The sequence below is a fragment of the Erpetoichthys calabaricus genome, chromosome 17, assembly GCF_900747795.2.
Source record: "Erpetoichthys calabaricus chromosome 17, fErpCal1.3, whole genome shotgun sequence".
Lineage (NCBI taxonomy): Eukaryota > Metazoa > Chordata > Cladistia > Polypteriformes > Polypteridae > Erpetoichthys > Erpetoichthys calabaricus.
In genome coordinates this window covers 78530029-78543741 of record NC_041410.2, presented here as the reverse complement: position 1 = coordinate 78543741, position 13713 = coordinate 78530029, and the positions used below count along the sequence as shown (strand labels likewise).

Here is a 13713-nt window from a genome sequence, read left to right as displayed (position 1 = left end):
ATGTTAACCACATTTTCCACTGGAATTACTGGCTAAGAATAACCTATTCCACTGTCAAGAGTATTGTACATTGTACAAAAAAAACATTTTAATGTGCACACAAGTATTAATACAGGTTTGCATTGCCCCATAAAGTGATAGTTTTCAAGGGGGTGGCACTAATGGAGAAGGTATCACATTGCATGACAGATGCAGTCAAAATATAGAACCTTTTTATTGAACAAATTTTGCAAAAACTTAAACTATAATTTTGACAACATATTTTCAACCATACAAAGAGGCATTTAGACTTAGCAAAATATCCAGAAGTGCTTGTCAAAAGTTGTATTGCACTGAATATGTCTTAGAAAAGGAATAAATTGTAAATATTTTTTGTAAACCAACTACACTTTCTGTTAATGTTAACAATCTCTGTCCACTGACACGTTAAAGTGACTTTTTAAACAACTTTATCATCATTAAACTGCATAATATTTAAACTAATAAATAATAACAATAAAATAAATAATAGTATTATTACTGATAGTTGCACTATTACTTCAAGACTTCAAGCCCAGGTGCATTACACAGTATTCACCAAATTAAAATAAAATAAAACAAGTGCAACTTGGTGATGACATCTTTACCAACTGAACCATCATTTAGGCAAACTGCATTAATATGGACCTTGCTTCAAGCTAAGCTATATGCATAAATAATATACCTGCAACTTGCTATTTGTGGTATAGCCCTACGGAATCGTATTAGGGCCACAGTGAAGAAAAAAATAATTCGGACACAGGGAAGAAAAAAACAAACTATATGTCGAGAATAAAGTCAACATTTCCACTTTATTCTCGCCGTTTATGTTGAGATTAAAGTCGACATTTCCATTTTATTCTCATAGTTTACTTCATAATTAAAGTAGAATGTCGTAAACTAAACTTCTTCCTAAAATCAATGTTTAATTTACTAGATTTTGTCAAACCCCGTCATAAATTAATGCAGCACATTAAATGCTTTGTATTGCGTTCCCCGACCCAGTTGTTAATCAGTACGCTTCTTAAACTGACTTCCTCCGCACTAAGAGGAGACAGCGATCACCATAAAGCAGTGGTTTCCAAACTTTATTTTATCACGGCTCCCTTAAAAATATTAGACCATATGGCGCCTCTCTTCCATTTTATAAAATACTACAAACACAAAAATTTTTAGTACTAAAAAATTTATTAAGATAAACTCTTATACACAAGAAAAACGAATAACAATATTTTATTATTGTCGCTTAATGAGATGGATGTGCTTGCCTATTAGCGCAAAGTTTATCAAATCTCGGTGTCATTGATGAGATAGCTACACGAAGCTCCTTTTCTACAACCAAACGAGCACGATATTTCGATTTTATTGCAGCTAATGCAGAAAATCCTGTTTCGCATAAATAAGATGTTGCGAATGGCAGCAATACTTTTCAAGCTTTATTTGACAAAATATTATATTCACTCTTAATATCTAGCCAAAATTGAATCAGAGATACATTCTGAAATTTTTGTTTTAAAGAAGTATCACAAGATAGTTCAATCAAGTTTTCTTTCTCAATACTTGTTAATTCAAATTCGTCATCTTCTTCGTCGATAAATGGATTCTGTATCCACGCATATTTTGTAAAATCAAGATCATCAAAATAATTCGAAAAATGAATTAACAAACCATCCAAGTGTTCAACAAATAGATTTTTGTTTGCTTCTATATTAACTTGGGCGCATAAATTTAAAAGTGGAAACATGTCGAACCTATTTTTTTCCAAATTTGTCTTCCATATCTCCATTTTTTTAATGAATGCTTTCACTTTATCTTTTTGAATCAATAAATGCATTTGTGGCCCTTGCATCGATTTATTCAAAACACTCAATTTTCCAAAAATTTCCACCAAATAGGTAAGTTTAATAATAAAATTATCATCCCTAAACATATTTGCATCCTCATTATGATTTTCTTCGAGAAAAATTGCAATTTCTTCTTTGAGTTCAAGTACCCTCTGAATCACTTTTGCACGAGATAGCCAGCGCACTTCACAATAATACAAAAGTGAGGTGTAAGCAGCTTCCATATCTTCACACAGCTTTGCAAATAACCTAACTTTTAATGGACTGTTTTTATGTAGTTTACAACTTTCGTTACTTTTGTAAAAACGTAGTTAAGTTCCTCACTCATATTTTTTGATACGAGAGCTGCTCTGTGGAGCATGCAGTGCGTCCAGAGAACATCGGGTGTTTTCCTTTTAATTAGTGCTTGAAGGCCAGTTTTGTGTCCTGACATTGACTGTGCACCGTCTGTACAAAGCCCAATGCAATTATTCCACAATATGCCGTTCTCATCAAAAAAATTATCGATTATATTAAAAATTTCACTGGATGTGGCTTTGCCAGGAATGGGTTTGCAAAATAATATATCTTCAATTATATTATTCTCTTCAACATATCGAACATATGCAATTAAATGTGCGTCTTTAGCTACATCGGTTGCTTCATCTACTTGTAAGGCGAATTTTGAAGTGCGCATCTGAGAAACTAATTGATCGCAAAGATCGTCAGATATATCATCGATTCTTCTGCCAACAGTGTTATCAGCAAGCGGTATTTGTCGCAACTGTTTTGCATATGATTCGCCAAACATTGTTTTGACCATATCAATAGCTGCTGGCAAAACTAATGTTTCTCCTATTGTGTGTGGTTTTTTACACTTCGTGATTCTGTAAGATACTAAGTACGATGCTAGTAACGCATTTGATGGAATATGAACTATTTTTTTGAACGTTTGCTTTTGTTTAGTGAACTCATCCAATTTTCTTTGAAAAAATTCTTGGGACTTGCCAACGTATTGAGAATGCATAGTTTCAATGTGGCGTTTTAATTTTCCGGGTCTCATACTATCAGCAGCCAAAACTTTCGAACAAAACAAACACATTGGTTTTTCCACATTATCAGTAATAACACTTGTAAATCCGAACGATAAATAAGACGAATCGTATTTTCTTGTCTTGGGAGTTCTTCCTTCCTGATTCCTACTACTTGTGCCAACATCAGATTCTTCATTATTAGAGGATTTTCTCTTATAACCAGTCAAGAACTTACCCATTTCTCTAAAAATATTAGGATAATTAATTTATTGTTCTTAAAAAAATTAAACTTAATTAAATTACTTACTATTGTGATCAATGAGTAATTAGGTACGTCAAAATAAAATAAGAAACACAATCTAACACTGCTGAGCTAAACTGAAGTCGATATTGTCTCGATTTTTGGAGAGTTACTGGTCGGCCAAGTTACGTGTCATACCGCTGGTGGTTTATCCTTGCAATGAGTGGATATCGTAGGTAAGAAAGTGAGAAGTCCGACAACGCGTCTGAATATTTACGCAGTAATACGCAGCCGCCAAATCTTTTCGCGTATGCGCATAGACAATACAAGCCCTACGGCCTACGGTGCTGATATATTTCTGAACCGTACTGTTTGCTACGGGGTAAGGGTAGCATCAGCAGCATAGTAGTTAATATGTACCTATATGTTACGTATCGTATTAGCTGCACGTGCACTTTTTTTTGTCAATCCTGGCTAATATTCGCGCCTCCCCTTAGACTAGTCCACGCCTCCCTAGGGAGGCGCGCCTCCCAGTTTGGAAAACGCTGCCATAAAGAATCCATTCACTTCATGATATTCCTGCTTTCTGAAAATTTAGAATGCTAAGATAAATACTTGATATCATTTTCATGATGAAATGCATTAAAGCAGGTATTACACATGCACAGTAGCGAGGCGGTAGTGCTGCTCCCTCGCAGTAAGGGGTCCCCAGGTGTATGTTCAGTGTAGAGAAATTTATGGCAGGTGTGACGAGGCTCCAAAAAACTGGATGTATGAACACAGAATTCAATGCATGTTCTTCTGAGCGGGCTCTCTTTATTGCACGTGTGCTGTCTCTATCTGACGAACTAAAACCCCTGTTCCTATCCGTCCTTTTTCTTTCTCCACATAACCAATCACCACACGATAAACATCTTTGTGAAATTAAAACTACTTATAAACTTAGCCCACAGAGTGTTCAGAACTTTAAAAATATCTTTGTTATACATGTTTAATTATGCCATCCATTCAGAGTTGCACCCATCTCTGAATGAGTCGCCAGCACATCGAAGGATGAATACAAGCAAAACATACACTAGCAGGGTCAATATAGCACAACAAAACCCCACATCCTACATGACTTTGAAAGGAAACTGAAGCGCCAAGTAAACCCACCAGAAAAACATGCAAATGCAAGGCAGGCACGCCGCCGTGCCCCCATATGATTAATGCACGCTTTAATGCATTTCACCATGAAAATTATATTAAGCATTTAGTTTAGCATTCTAAATGTTCAGAGAGAAGGAAGATCATGAAGTGAATGTATTCTGTGCGGCGATCGCTGCCGGCGCCTCCTCTTAGTGCAAGAAGAAGTCAGTTTAAGAATCACTTAACACAAAGCATTTAATGTGCTATATAACTTATGACGGGGTTTGAAAACATGTCATCACACTATTACACAGTACCCAGGTACATTACACTGTATTGAAAACAAATAAAACAAGTACAACTTGGCTTGCAGTATTATCCAGTAGTATAGAAACAGTATTTACACATCTGACCTTTTAAAACTAAAGTATCTCCAGGCTCTCTGTCCATTTTCACCACGCAGCATTCCTATGCTACCGCCCACTATTTGGTGGTGTAGCAGTGATAAAGAGCCCTAGTGCAACAAATCTGTGTTTAGCGGTGTAGCAGTGAAAAAGGTCCCCACTTGAACAGTTTCCCGCTGCGCCAAGTTCCGAAAGTCGTTTAGGCAATTTAAACCGGTGTTGCGGTATAAGAAAAATCCATATCATAAAAAAAATAAAAAACGGTTTTCGGTGTGAACCAGTATACCGCCCAGCACTACAAGAAATTCTAAACAAGTTTGAGAACCGCTGCATTAGACAATCTGGTTAAAAACTCCACTGCCATCTCTCCTAAACACCTCCATGCTTCCATGATGGGACAAATTCTTTCTTACCTGTAATTTTGACAGAGTGTATCTGAGCCCACATCAGGACTTTTTGTTTTTGCTTTCTTGAGGGTTTTCTGTTAAAATATATGCCAGCTAAGGTTGCTATAAATCACTAGAGTTAAGCCTAAAATGCCTCTAAAACTGTACAGCTACAGTGCTAAACACTACATCAATCACATTTCAATGGTCATTCAGTTAATTACCTTTTCCTTCTTGTAGCTGTATTGACAGACATATTTCACATGTAGCACATATTGTTATATGTTATAATAGTTTTGCTTGCTGAGGCTGAACAGCCTATCTGCCACTCATCCATCTGTCCATTTTTCCAACCTCGTACTTAAATGCTGTATTCTGACTGTTTCTTTTAAAAACTGTTAAAAGTACGAACGTGTACTGTGTTAATGAAATACATTTTTTACATTGCATCAATGTAGTCTGTATCAAAACCGTACAACGATATTTTGCCCCATATACATTAAAGCAACATCTGACATCATACAAATAGTAAGCAGTGTTTGATTTACAAGTGCAGGAAGGACATTTGTAACAATTTATAAAATGCTTTGAGAGTCATCTGGTTCTCTAAAGGAACCCAATCTGACTGTACAAAATCTTGCTAAGAAAGCATTAGCTGAATCATTTATCAGAAAATGTCCCAATAACAAGAAAAATAACCAACATTGTTAGAACACAACAAATACTGTCACAAATTAAAATACAAAAAAAAAAAAAAAAAGAAAAAAAAAAGGGCAACAATTCACCTCATCGAGAGAGATGAATTCAACAATCTCTGAAAAGTTTAGAGATGGATGTGTAATTTGTATGAGATGAAAGCTTTAATTACATAAAATACATAGCCTTATAAAAATTTAAACCAGTGTGTGAAATACCCCCGTTTGAGGTGTATGCACCATTAGTGTTCAATTGCTGTTTGAACTCTTAAAACCTACGCTAGTAGAGTGGAATTTACAATTAGCTGCATATAATGCTATCACTTAGGTTACACATATCTTAATTAGATAGATAGCATTATAAACAGATAATCAGCAAGTGACCAGACTCCGGCAAGACGGCCACTGTTTATGACACACAGACACAATTTTGTGAGGAAAGAGAGAAGCTGCCAACTCACTTGCCAAAGCAGTGCTGGTGCTTGCTTCAACAGAAATGAAGCTTTTGGTTGAAATTCCATCGATTGGGACATTCCATTGTTCTGTTTGAATTTTTAAAAATCCAAAATATACAAGTAGAGAACCTTGTATTCTTTTCTACACTTTAGAGAAGAATTAGGCTAAACAAAATGTCATTAGTGTCATCTTGCTACAGACCAGCACAGCAGCACATTTAGTAAAGAGCACGGATGGCAGAAACAAGTCTCTACAAGACCAAAATAAAACAAACCCAACAATTATTTTCTTGTAAATGTAAATTTCAGCCAATTTATTAAAGGGCACAGATTAATTTATAATACAAGAATCACCACCAAATTATTGCTCCTATCAAAATAATGGAAAATATGGAGAATTTTTTGCCTATATCACTCACCTCTACCAGTAATGTCAACAAGATTTTTCAAAATCTTTTAAAGAGTGATTTAAAATTTCAGTCTATTGATATTTTCAAGATTAGCCTAAATAGAGGTGGAAAGATATTATACATGTGTTTGAAAAACAAAAAACTTACTATTGTTTTGGCATCAGAGCAAAAAAATAGAGTTGTCTCATCACAGACCGGTTCTCTCGTCAAATCATGTTAAATTATTCAGTACAGTTTTCAAAATAATGCAGTGGTCTACATACTGTATTTCTTTTGCATTTGTAGAGAAAAGCCAAGCAAAATGACACCTTTTATTGGCTAACTAAAAAGATTACAATATGCAAGCTTTCGAGGCAACTCAGGCCCCTTCTTCAGGCAAGATTTGTAAAAATCCATAGCATTCTTATTTTCTGAAGCTGCTCAATTTTGCAGACAACTCATACATCTATAACATAACTTACAAGTCCAGTAGGGAATTCATATGAAACTGAAAGATTTTACAGGTATTACTTATTTAGTTTTTTTAACCATTTATTTCTCATGGGCTATAAAATGGATTGATGGATGATTGTTTGATGTAATTGCTCTTGTGGCATTGTGAGAAAATGTCCCCCCAGTGTATTCATTTAAAGGTACTTTGCTCCGTATTTGTTTGCATGCATCATCCTTGTAATAAAAGGAAAACAAAAAAACAAAAAAAAAAACAAACTTTGGTTATTTACAGGTTTGTTCCTCAGGTGCACAAGTGGAAAGGCTGTGGTATTTAGAGGCTGCAGAGTAACAGACAGGCACAAGGCGAACGATGGTCGCGAGCATAACATAAGGTTGTGGTGCGGAGTGTAAGCAAAGCGTAATTAGCACAGATAACATTTAGGCTAGGCGCGTGAGGAGTGTTAGACCTGGGTCAGGTGATGGTTGACCTGGAATAAAAGCCGGTCTTTACGTCAGAAACAAGAGAGTTCAGTTCAGATCAGAAGAAGGTCAATACAAGAGCTGCAGGGTGATGTACTGGCAGGAAATAGACTAATATTCCGATTGCCAGGAATAGCCAACTTTAACCTCTAGTTTTTGGATGGGGAAGAGAGAGCAGGCTAAATATATATTAATAAATATATATTATATATATATATATATATATATATATATATATATATATATATTATTAACAAAATATTTTTGTGCCTAGTGCTGCTAGGATGTTATAATAGTTTAGTGGCATTAATTAGTCTGCTTACCTTTGTCCAAGGGTGTGCTTTAATCTGTGGAAATTTAAATTCTGTATAGTTGGGGTTCATTTCTCGTATCTGCTCTCTTGTAGGGGTCCCCAAAACCTGTAAAATACAAAAATAAAAATACATATATATCTCAAAATTATACATTCCCTAGTAACAGGAAAGTTTAAAATAGATATTTACCTTAATAATTTCAACAAGCTGGTCCACTCCACTGTCCCCAGGGAAGATTGGCTGGCCTAGCAGCAACTCCGCTAGCACACAACCTGCCGACCAGATATCTATATTAGAAGTGTAGTCTGTAGCTCCAAAGATGAGCTCTGGAGCACGGTAATAGCGTGAACAGATATAGGACACATTTGGTTCTCCTCGAACCAGCTGCTTTGCACTAAAAAAAAAAAAAAAAAAAAAAATTACAAATTAAAAACACAAAATTATGATGATGTCTAATCTTAATCACAATGTCTTGCCAAACTCTAGTGATGTTTAAAGACTTCTCTAATTTTAAATCATCATGCTTTTTTCAAAAATGTAATTCTTTTTTCAAAGTCCTCAAACAATGTATAAATAATTCTCTCTTTTAACCAAACACAAACATTTAAGAAAAGAGAACACACCTGCCAAAATCACATAGCTTAAGGACGGCTGTTTCTGGGTCTACCAACAGATTCTGTGGCTTTATGTCCCGATGACAAACACCTTGTGAGTGAATGTATGCTAAACTTCGGAATAGCTGATACATATACACCTATAAATGAGAAAAATCAGTTATTATTAAAAAGTTTATCAAAAATAAAGCTATAAATGTACAAACAACTACAAAAAGATGCTATCCATTTTGAACAAAACCTATATAAAGCAAATGAAAAAAAAAAAGAAAAAAAAAAACTTGAAATCAAAAGTACATTGTAATTGCTAGGAAGGATGGGCATCCTGGCCAGAAGGCCATAATGGATGGACAGAACAAACTGACATGCCAGGAGCAGTTAATTCCCTCATTAAGACACCTGCAGGATGACCATGGGAGTTAGGGTCCAGGAAAACAGCCCTGTTGGGATCTTTGAGTGTAGCCAGAGGGTACTGCCAGGCAGAACTGCCTTGGTTTCCGTATGAACCAGAAATTCTTTGGATAACTTGGGCATGACATTGGAAGTAATTTTCTGGTCAAGTTTAAAAGAAAGCCTGCCGCCTCACTTAATCGAGTCAGATTTGGGAATCAGCAGGCTACACCCTAGAAGATGTAAGAAGAAAATTATGAATTGGTACATTTCTCTGCGGTGGGTTGGCACCCTGCCCAGGATTGTTTCCTGCCTTGTGCCCTGTGTTGGCTGGGATTGGCTCCAGCAGACCCCCGTGACCCTGTGTTCGGATTCAGCGGGTTGGAAAATGGATGGATGGATGGATGGTACATTTCTGGCATTCTTGTAAAGAAGGTGTCAAAGGAATTGTGTTTGTGTCTGAGGTTTGGTGCTCAAGGGCACTCCCTTGTGGTTATAACATGTAAAGGAAACTCAATAAAACATCAGATCCAAATTTACAAATGAAAACCAATGATTCAAAAAATGGAATTTATACTTTAATGATGTTTTCAGTAATATATGAAGAATTATTAGAAAGATAGGAAAGGTATGAATTTCAGTTACACTGGAATAACAAACTACATAATAATATTTTCAATGCATATTTTAATTGATTAAGTATAAAGCTTGCAATAAATCAAATACATTAATATTGAATTTTACCGACAACAACTTAGATATTTGAAGTCATTCTGAATTACAACACAGTGTATTACAAACACACAGACAATAAAAGGCAAATGCCAATAATCACAAAGTGATTAAACAGCATCACACCAAAGGAAAGAAATGTGGGTTTATTTACAGCAGTGTAAGTGAAACACAAATTGGAGATTAAGTCTAACAAGTTACTTCAGAGAGTACAGATTCACTTCTCACAGAAGCAACAGATACTGGGAATATTAGAAAAATTCCTGCTTTATGCCTCCCAACTGCCTAAGATGAGCAGAATGACACGCAAACTATGAGAAAATACATATATAAAATATTCATAGTCAGTAAATGGTGACTTTACCTATATAATAATATATTTTTTTAATGTTAGTGAAAGAATAAAGTTGTTTTTGCTCCCTCATCTGGGTGTGACCAATTGCAAAGCACATTAGAGGAAAAATAAGTCACAAATTTCTCTGAAATATAAAGTATTTGCCCATCTTTTGCATTTTAGCCAAAAATTTAACTGAATTTTATTTAAAACACCAAAATTAATTTGTGACTAGTTGACATATCCAAAGAAAATTTGAACAAAGTATTAGTGTAAATTCTTTTAATAAAAATATGAGCAGCTTTTTTTGCTATCAAGTTGGCTCTTTTTCTTACTGATGACTTGAGTCTGAATTGTAAAAGCATATGCTTCAAAAAATTTTAATGAGTGGTCAAAAACATATGCTGGATGCACTGATGCTGGTGAAATACTAAGAATAACTGAAGATAGCTGAACAATTCTAAAGGAAACAGGGTTAAGGAGTAGCTTTGGCAAGCCGATTCCTGTTAAATAAAATTATGCATTTTACTATTTTTTTTAAAAATTATTTTAATCAAGTGCTGGAGAGTGGTAAAGTATTGCATGCTGTTTGAACATGCAAAAAGAATTTCACTATACTCTTGATAGTACTACTAATATTAGATCACTCCAATCCAAATATTAGACATGTTTAAAATATTTTTCATTCAAAAGTATATTTGATGTCTAATAACACATTTCTATGCTGTTATTGGCTAATGTAACATGAACACTTTACAATACCCCACAAACAGAAGAAAAATATTAATGAATAAATAATATATTCTAAGCAAAAGAGGACAGTTACATGCAGGACATGCCACAGCATACATTTTTTTCACTAATGAGATTACATCATTTACTCAATAATTGTCAGTAAAAGAAATTTTAAGTTATTAATTGTATCTGTCAAAACTAAACAAAAAACAGAAAAATACCTAATAATTTCAGCAATATGTATTTAAGGAAAATATCATACAAACATAATTTCCATTAATTATGGAAAAACACACACACAGAGAAAGTGATACCCCAAACAACTATCCAAGGTTTCTCCAAATGTATATTCTACAAAATGCTTGTCTTACCTTGACATAAATAACAGGGATGGTCGTTTTTGCTTTGATAAAGTGCCGAGCCACTCGGTAGACTGTTTCTGGAACAAAGTCAAGCACCAGATTCAAGTACACCTCATCTTTCTGAAAATAGACAGGGGATACATTTTTATGATAGAATAAAAGATGATGCATTTTCAAAGGACTAGTTTTAAAGCATACCAATACCTTTTCTCCACTGGAATAGAAAAAATAGCGTAACCGAACAATGTTACAGTGGTCCAGCTTCCTCATGATCTGCAATTCACGATTCTAAAAAAAAAATAATAATAATAATAATTTGGAACACTCAGAATAAACTGTTATACAGTAGATTACAACTCACATATCTTCAATCTGCTTTAAGAAATGCAGATTAATCCCTACAGAAAAGCATTGAACTTGTAAAGAACCTTATCACCTTGACTGTAATATAAAGGTCACTGGCAATACGTAGGAACATAAAATTGACAGAAAAATGCCTAACATCATTAGCTTGAGCCATATGAAACCAAGATTCACTCTAGCAGGAAGCAAGGTCTTTGATTTTGCCAACATGCAAAGTACTTGCATGAAATTGCCTATCAGAATCAGACCCTCAATGTGAAAGCAATTGGAGAAATAGGCCTGAAGAAGAGCTTTTCCTACAATAGATGTACAGTAAGCTTAAACATAAAGGAAGATGAAGAAAATAACAGAACAGTACAAAGTGAAGGCAAACAGACTGATGCTTCAACAACACAGTAACTGGCTACAAAAAGTACAGATTGAAACTGCTCCAACAAACCTAATGTAGATCAAGTTGCGTGCCTTGCACAATTATATGCACCTTTTAAAAATGTGTAAATGTTGGTGGATGACAGATCCAAACAAACTAAAACACTGGCATTGTTATGAAAATGTACATCGAAAGTCACTAATTATTGGATGAACTGAAAAAATATAAAAGTAAATGTGACATTTGTCTACTAAGTCCGTACTCAGTAACTCCCCCTTTGGTAAGGAACAGTGCTTGGAAAGGTTTCTGAACCCTGCCATGACTTTACGAATAATTTTTTTGGTAATTCTTCATTGCAGATCACCTCCAGCAGTGAGATGTTCTTGGGTTGTCTTGCAGCATGCATGCCTCTTTTAAAATCTACCCAAATTTTTAATCACATTTTGGTACTGAAGTAGCCATTTATAAATAGATTTCAAAGTGCGCTCTGGATCATTGTCTTGTTATAGAAGCGTACCTGTTTTGAGCTTCAGTTTCTTCACTGAATGTCTGACATTCGAGGATTTGATGATAATTAGTCAAATCAATTCTTATCTGTACTCACACAATGCTTCCTGTGTCACTAGCTGCCACACAACCTCAAAGCATAACAGTTCCTCAAATAAATATTAATGAACAGTTATTTTTATAACAATCTCAGTGTTTTTAATTTGTTTGCTCTTGAAGCTGTATTGATTATTTTTTTTTAACTTAATAATGTTGACAAGATATGTAATTTGGCAGGGTTGTCTAAACTTTGGGAATGACCTATATTTGGTCGTTGCTCAAGTGGAATTTCTACATTCTTCAAATGTACTCTGGTACATCTTATATATTCTGCAAGACTCGTGTAAAATTAACTGATGATTCTCATCTGGCTATGTGTGCAAGTTAATGTATGAGTGTACACATTAGTGGGCCCTACAATGGACTGGAGCCTTGTCTTCAACTGTGTTGTACTGTCTACTTCCAGGATAGGGACTTGGATCAGAATGCTTACACAGAAAGCAAATATCATTCATTGAATTTGGTGTCTGTTGACAAATAACCAATTTTATCATTACAATTTTCTGCGCTGAACCTATGCAACAGACATCCACATTAAATCAGGATATATCAGTATTACATGTAATTTAGCAAAATTAGAGAACAAGATCGGGTTAATGCAATACCTATATAAACCGAACAGCTAGTAGGAGAACAATAAAAGTTTGACAAGTACCATGAATGTGAAACATTTATTAATTCAGAAAAATCTAGGCAGTAATTCTATGGTGATCTGTGAATTAGCATACCAGATGATAAAATGAAACAATCAAGAACTTGGTTGATATTATTTTGGAAGACAGACAATAGTTATGCAGAAAAAACAGGTGACAACTAAGGAAACTTTTCAAGAAAATAGAAAGAAATATATTTTTTTCCACATAATGCTTAAACATAAAATTGGGGCAGAAGTGGTAGGAGGAACTAAACTTACAAAGAAGGTTACTTCAGAATTTGAATATAATCAATAGAGGCAGAAAAAAAAATGTATTTTTAAACAGAAAATGCTTGTAAACATAAAAGAAGGCTGAAGAAACAGACCCAGAACAAAAGTCCTTTTCATACACAGAACCCAGAAAATTCCCAGTTTTACCCAATAATGTACTGTTATTTACTCATTCACACATTTAGGGGTAAGTCAGGAGTTTCTTGATTCATGGTTTTGATACAGTGATACTAAAGTTTGATCAAAAGATCATTGGTAACTAAACTGCATTTTTATTGACTGTAAATGCAGCACAAAGCTTAATTTCTCCCAGCCAACTAACTAGCACACACTTCTGTGGAAAATTGTGTCTGTCATTACACATGACCATATTATAGGGTAAACAGGCTCAACATTTTTACTTCTTGGCTTGAATGGAAAGGACCTCCCTTATTTCAGCATCTAATATTTTCAAACAAAAAT

At 34.7% G+C, this 13713-nt stretch overlaps 1 protein-coding gene across 1 annotated transcript in view; it reads right to left on the bottom strand.

Annotated features, from left to right (window-relative positions):
- gsk3ab (glycogen synthase kinase 3 alpha b) overlaps positions 1-13713 on the bottom strand; it is an 85500-nt gene that overhangs the window by 28015 nt on the left and 43772 nt on the right. The window contains exons 3-7 of the mRNA XM_051920923.1: positions 11192-11275; positions 10997-11107; positions 8444-8574; positions 8010-8214; positions 7830-7925 (exon numbers count right to left, since the gene is read on the bottom strand). Coding sequence (XP_051776883.1) covers positions 7830-7925; positions 8010-8214; positions 8444-8574; positions 10997-11107; positions 11192-11275 — 627 coding nt within the window. The remainder of the gene's footprint in view (positions 1-7829; positions 7926-8009; positions 8215-8443; positions 8575-10996; positions 11108-11191; positions 11276-13713) is intronic.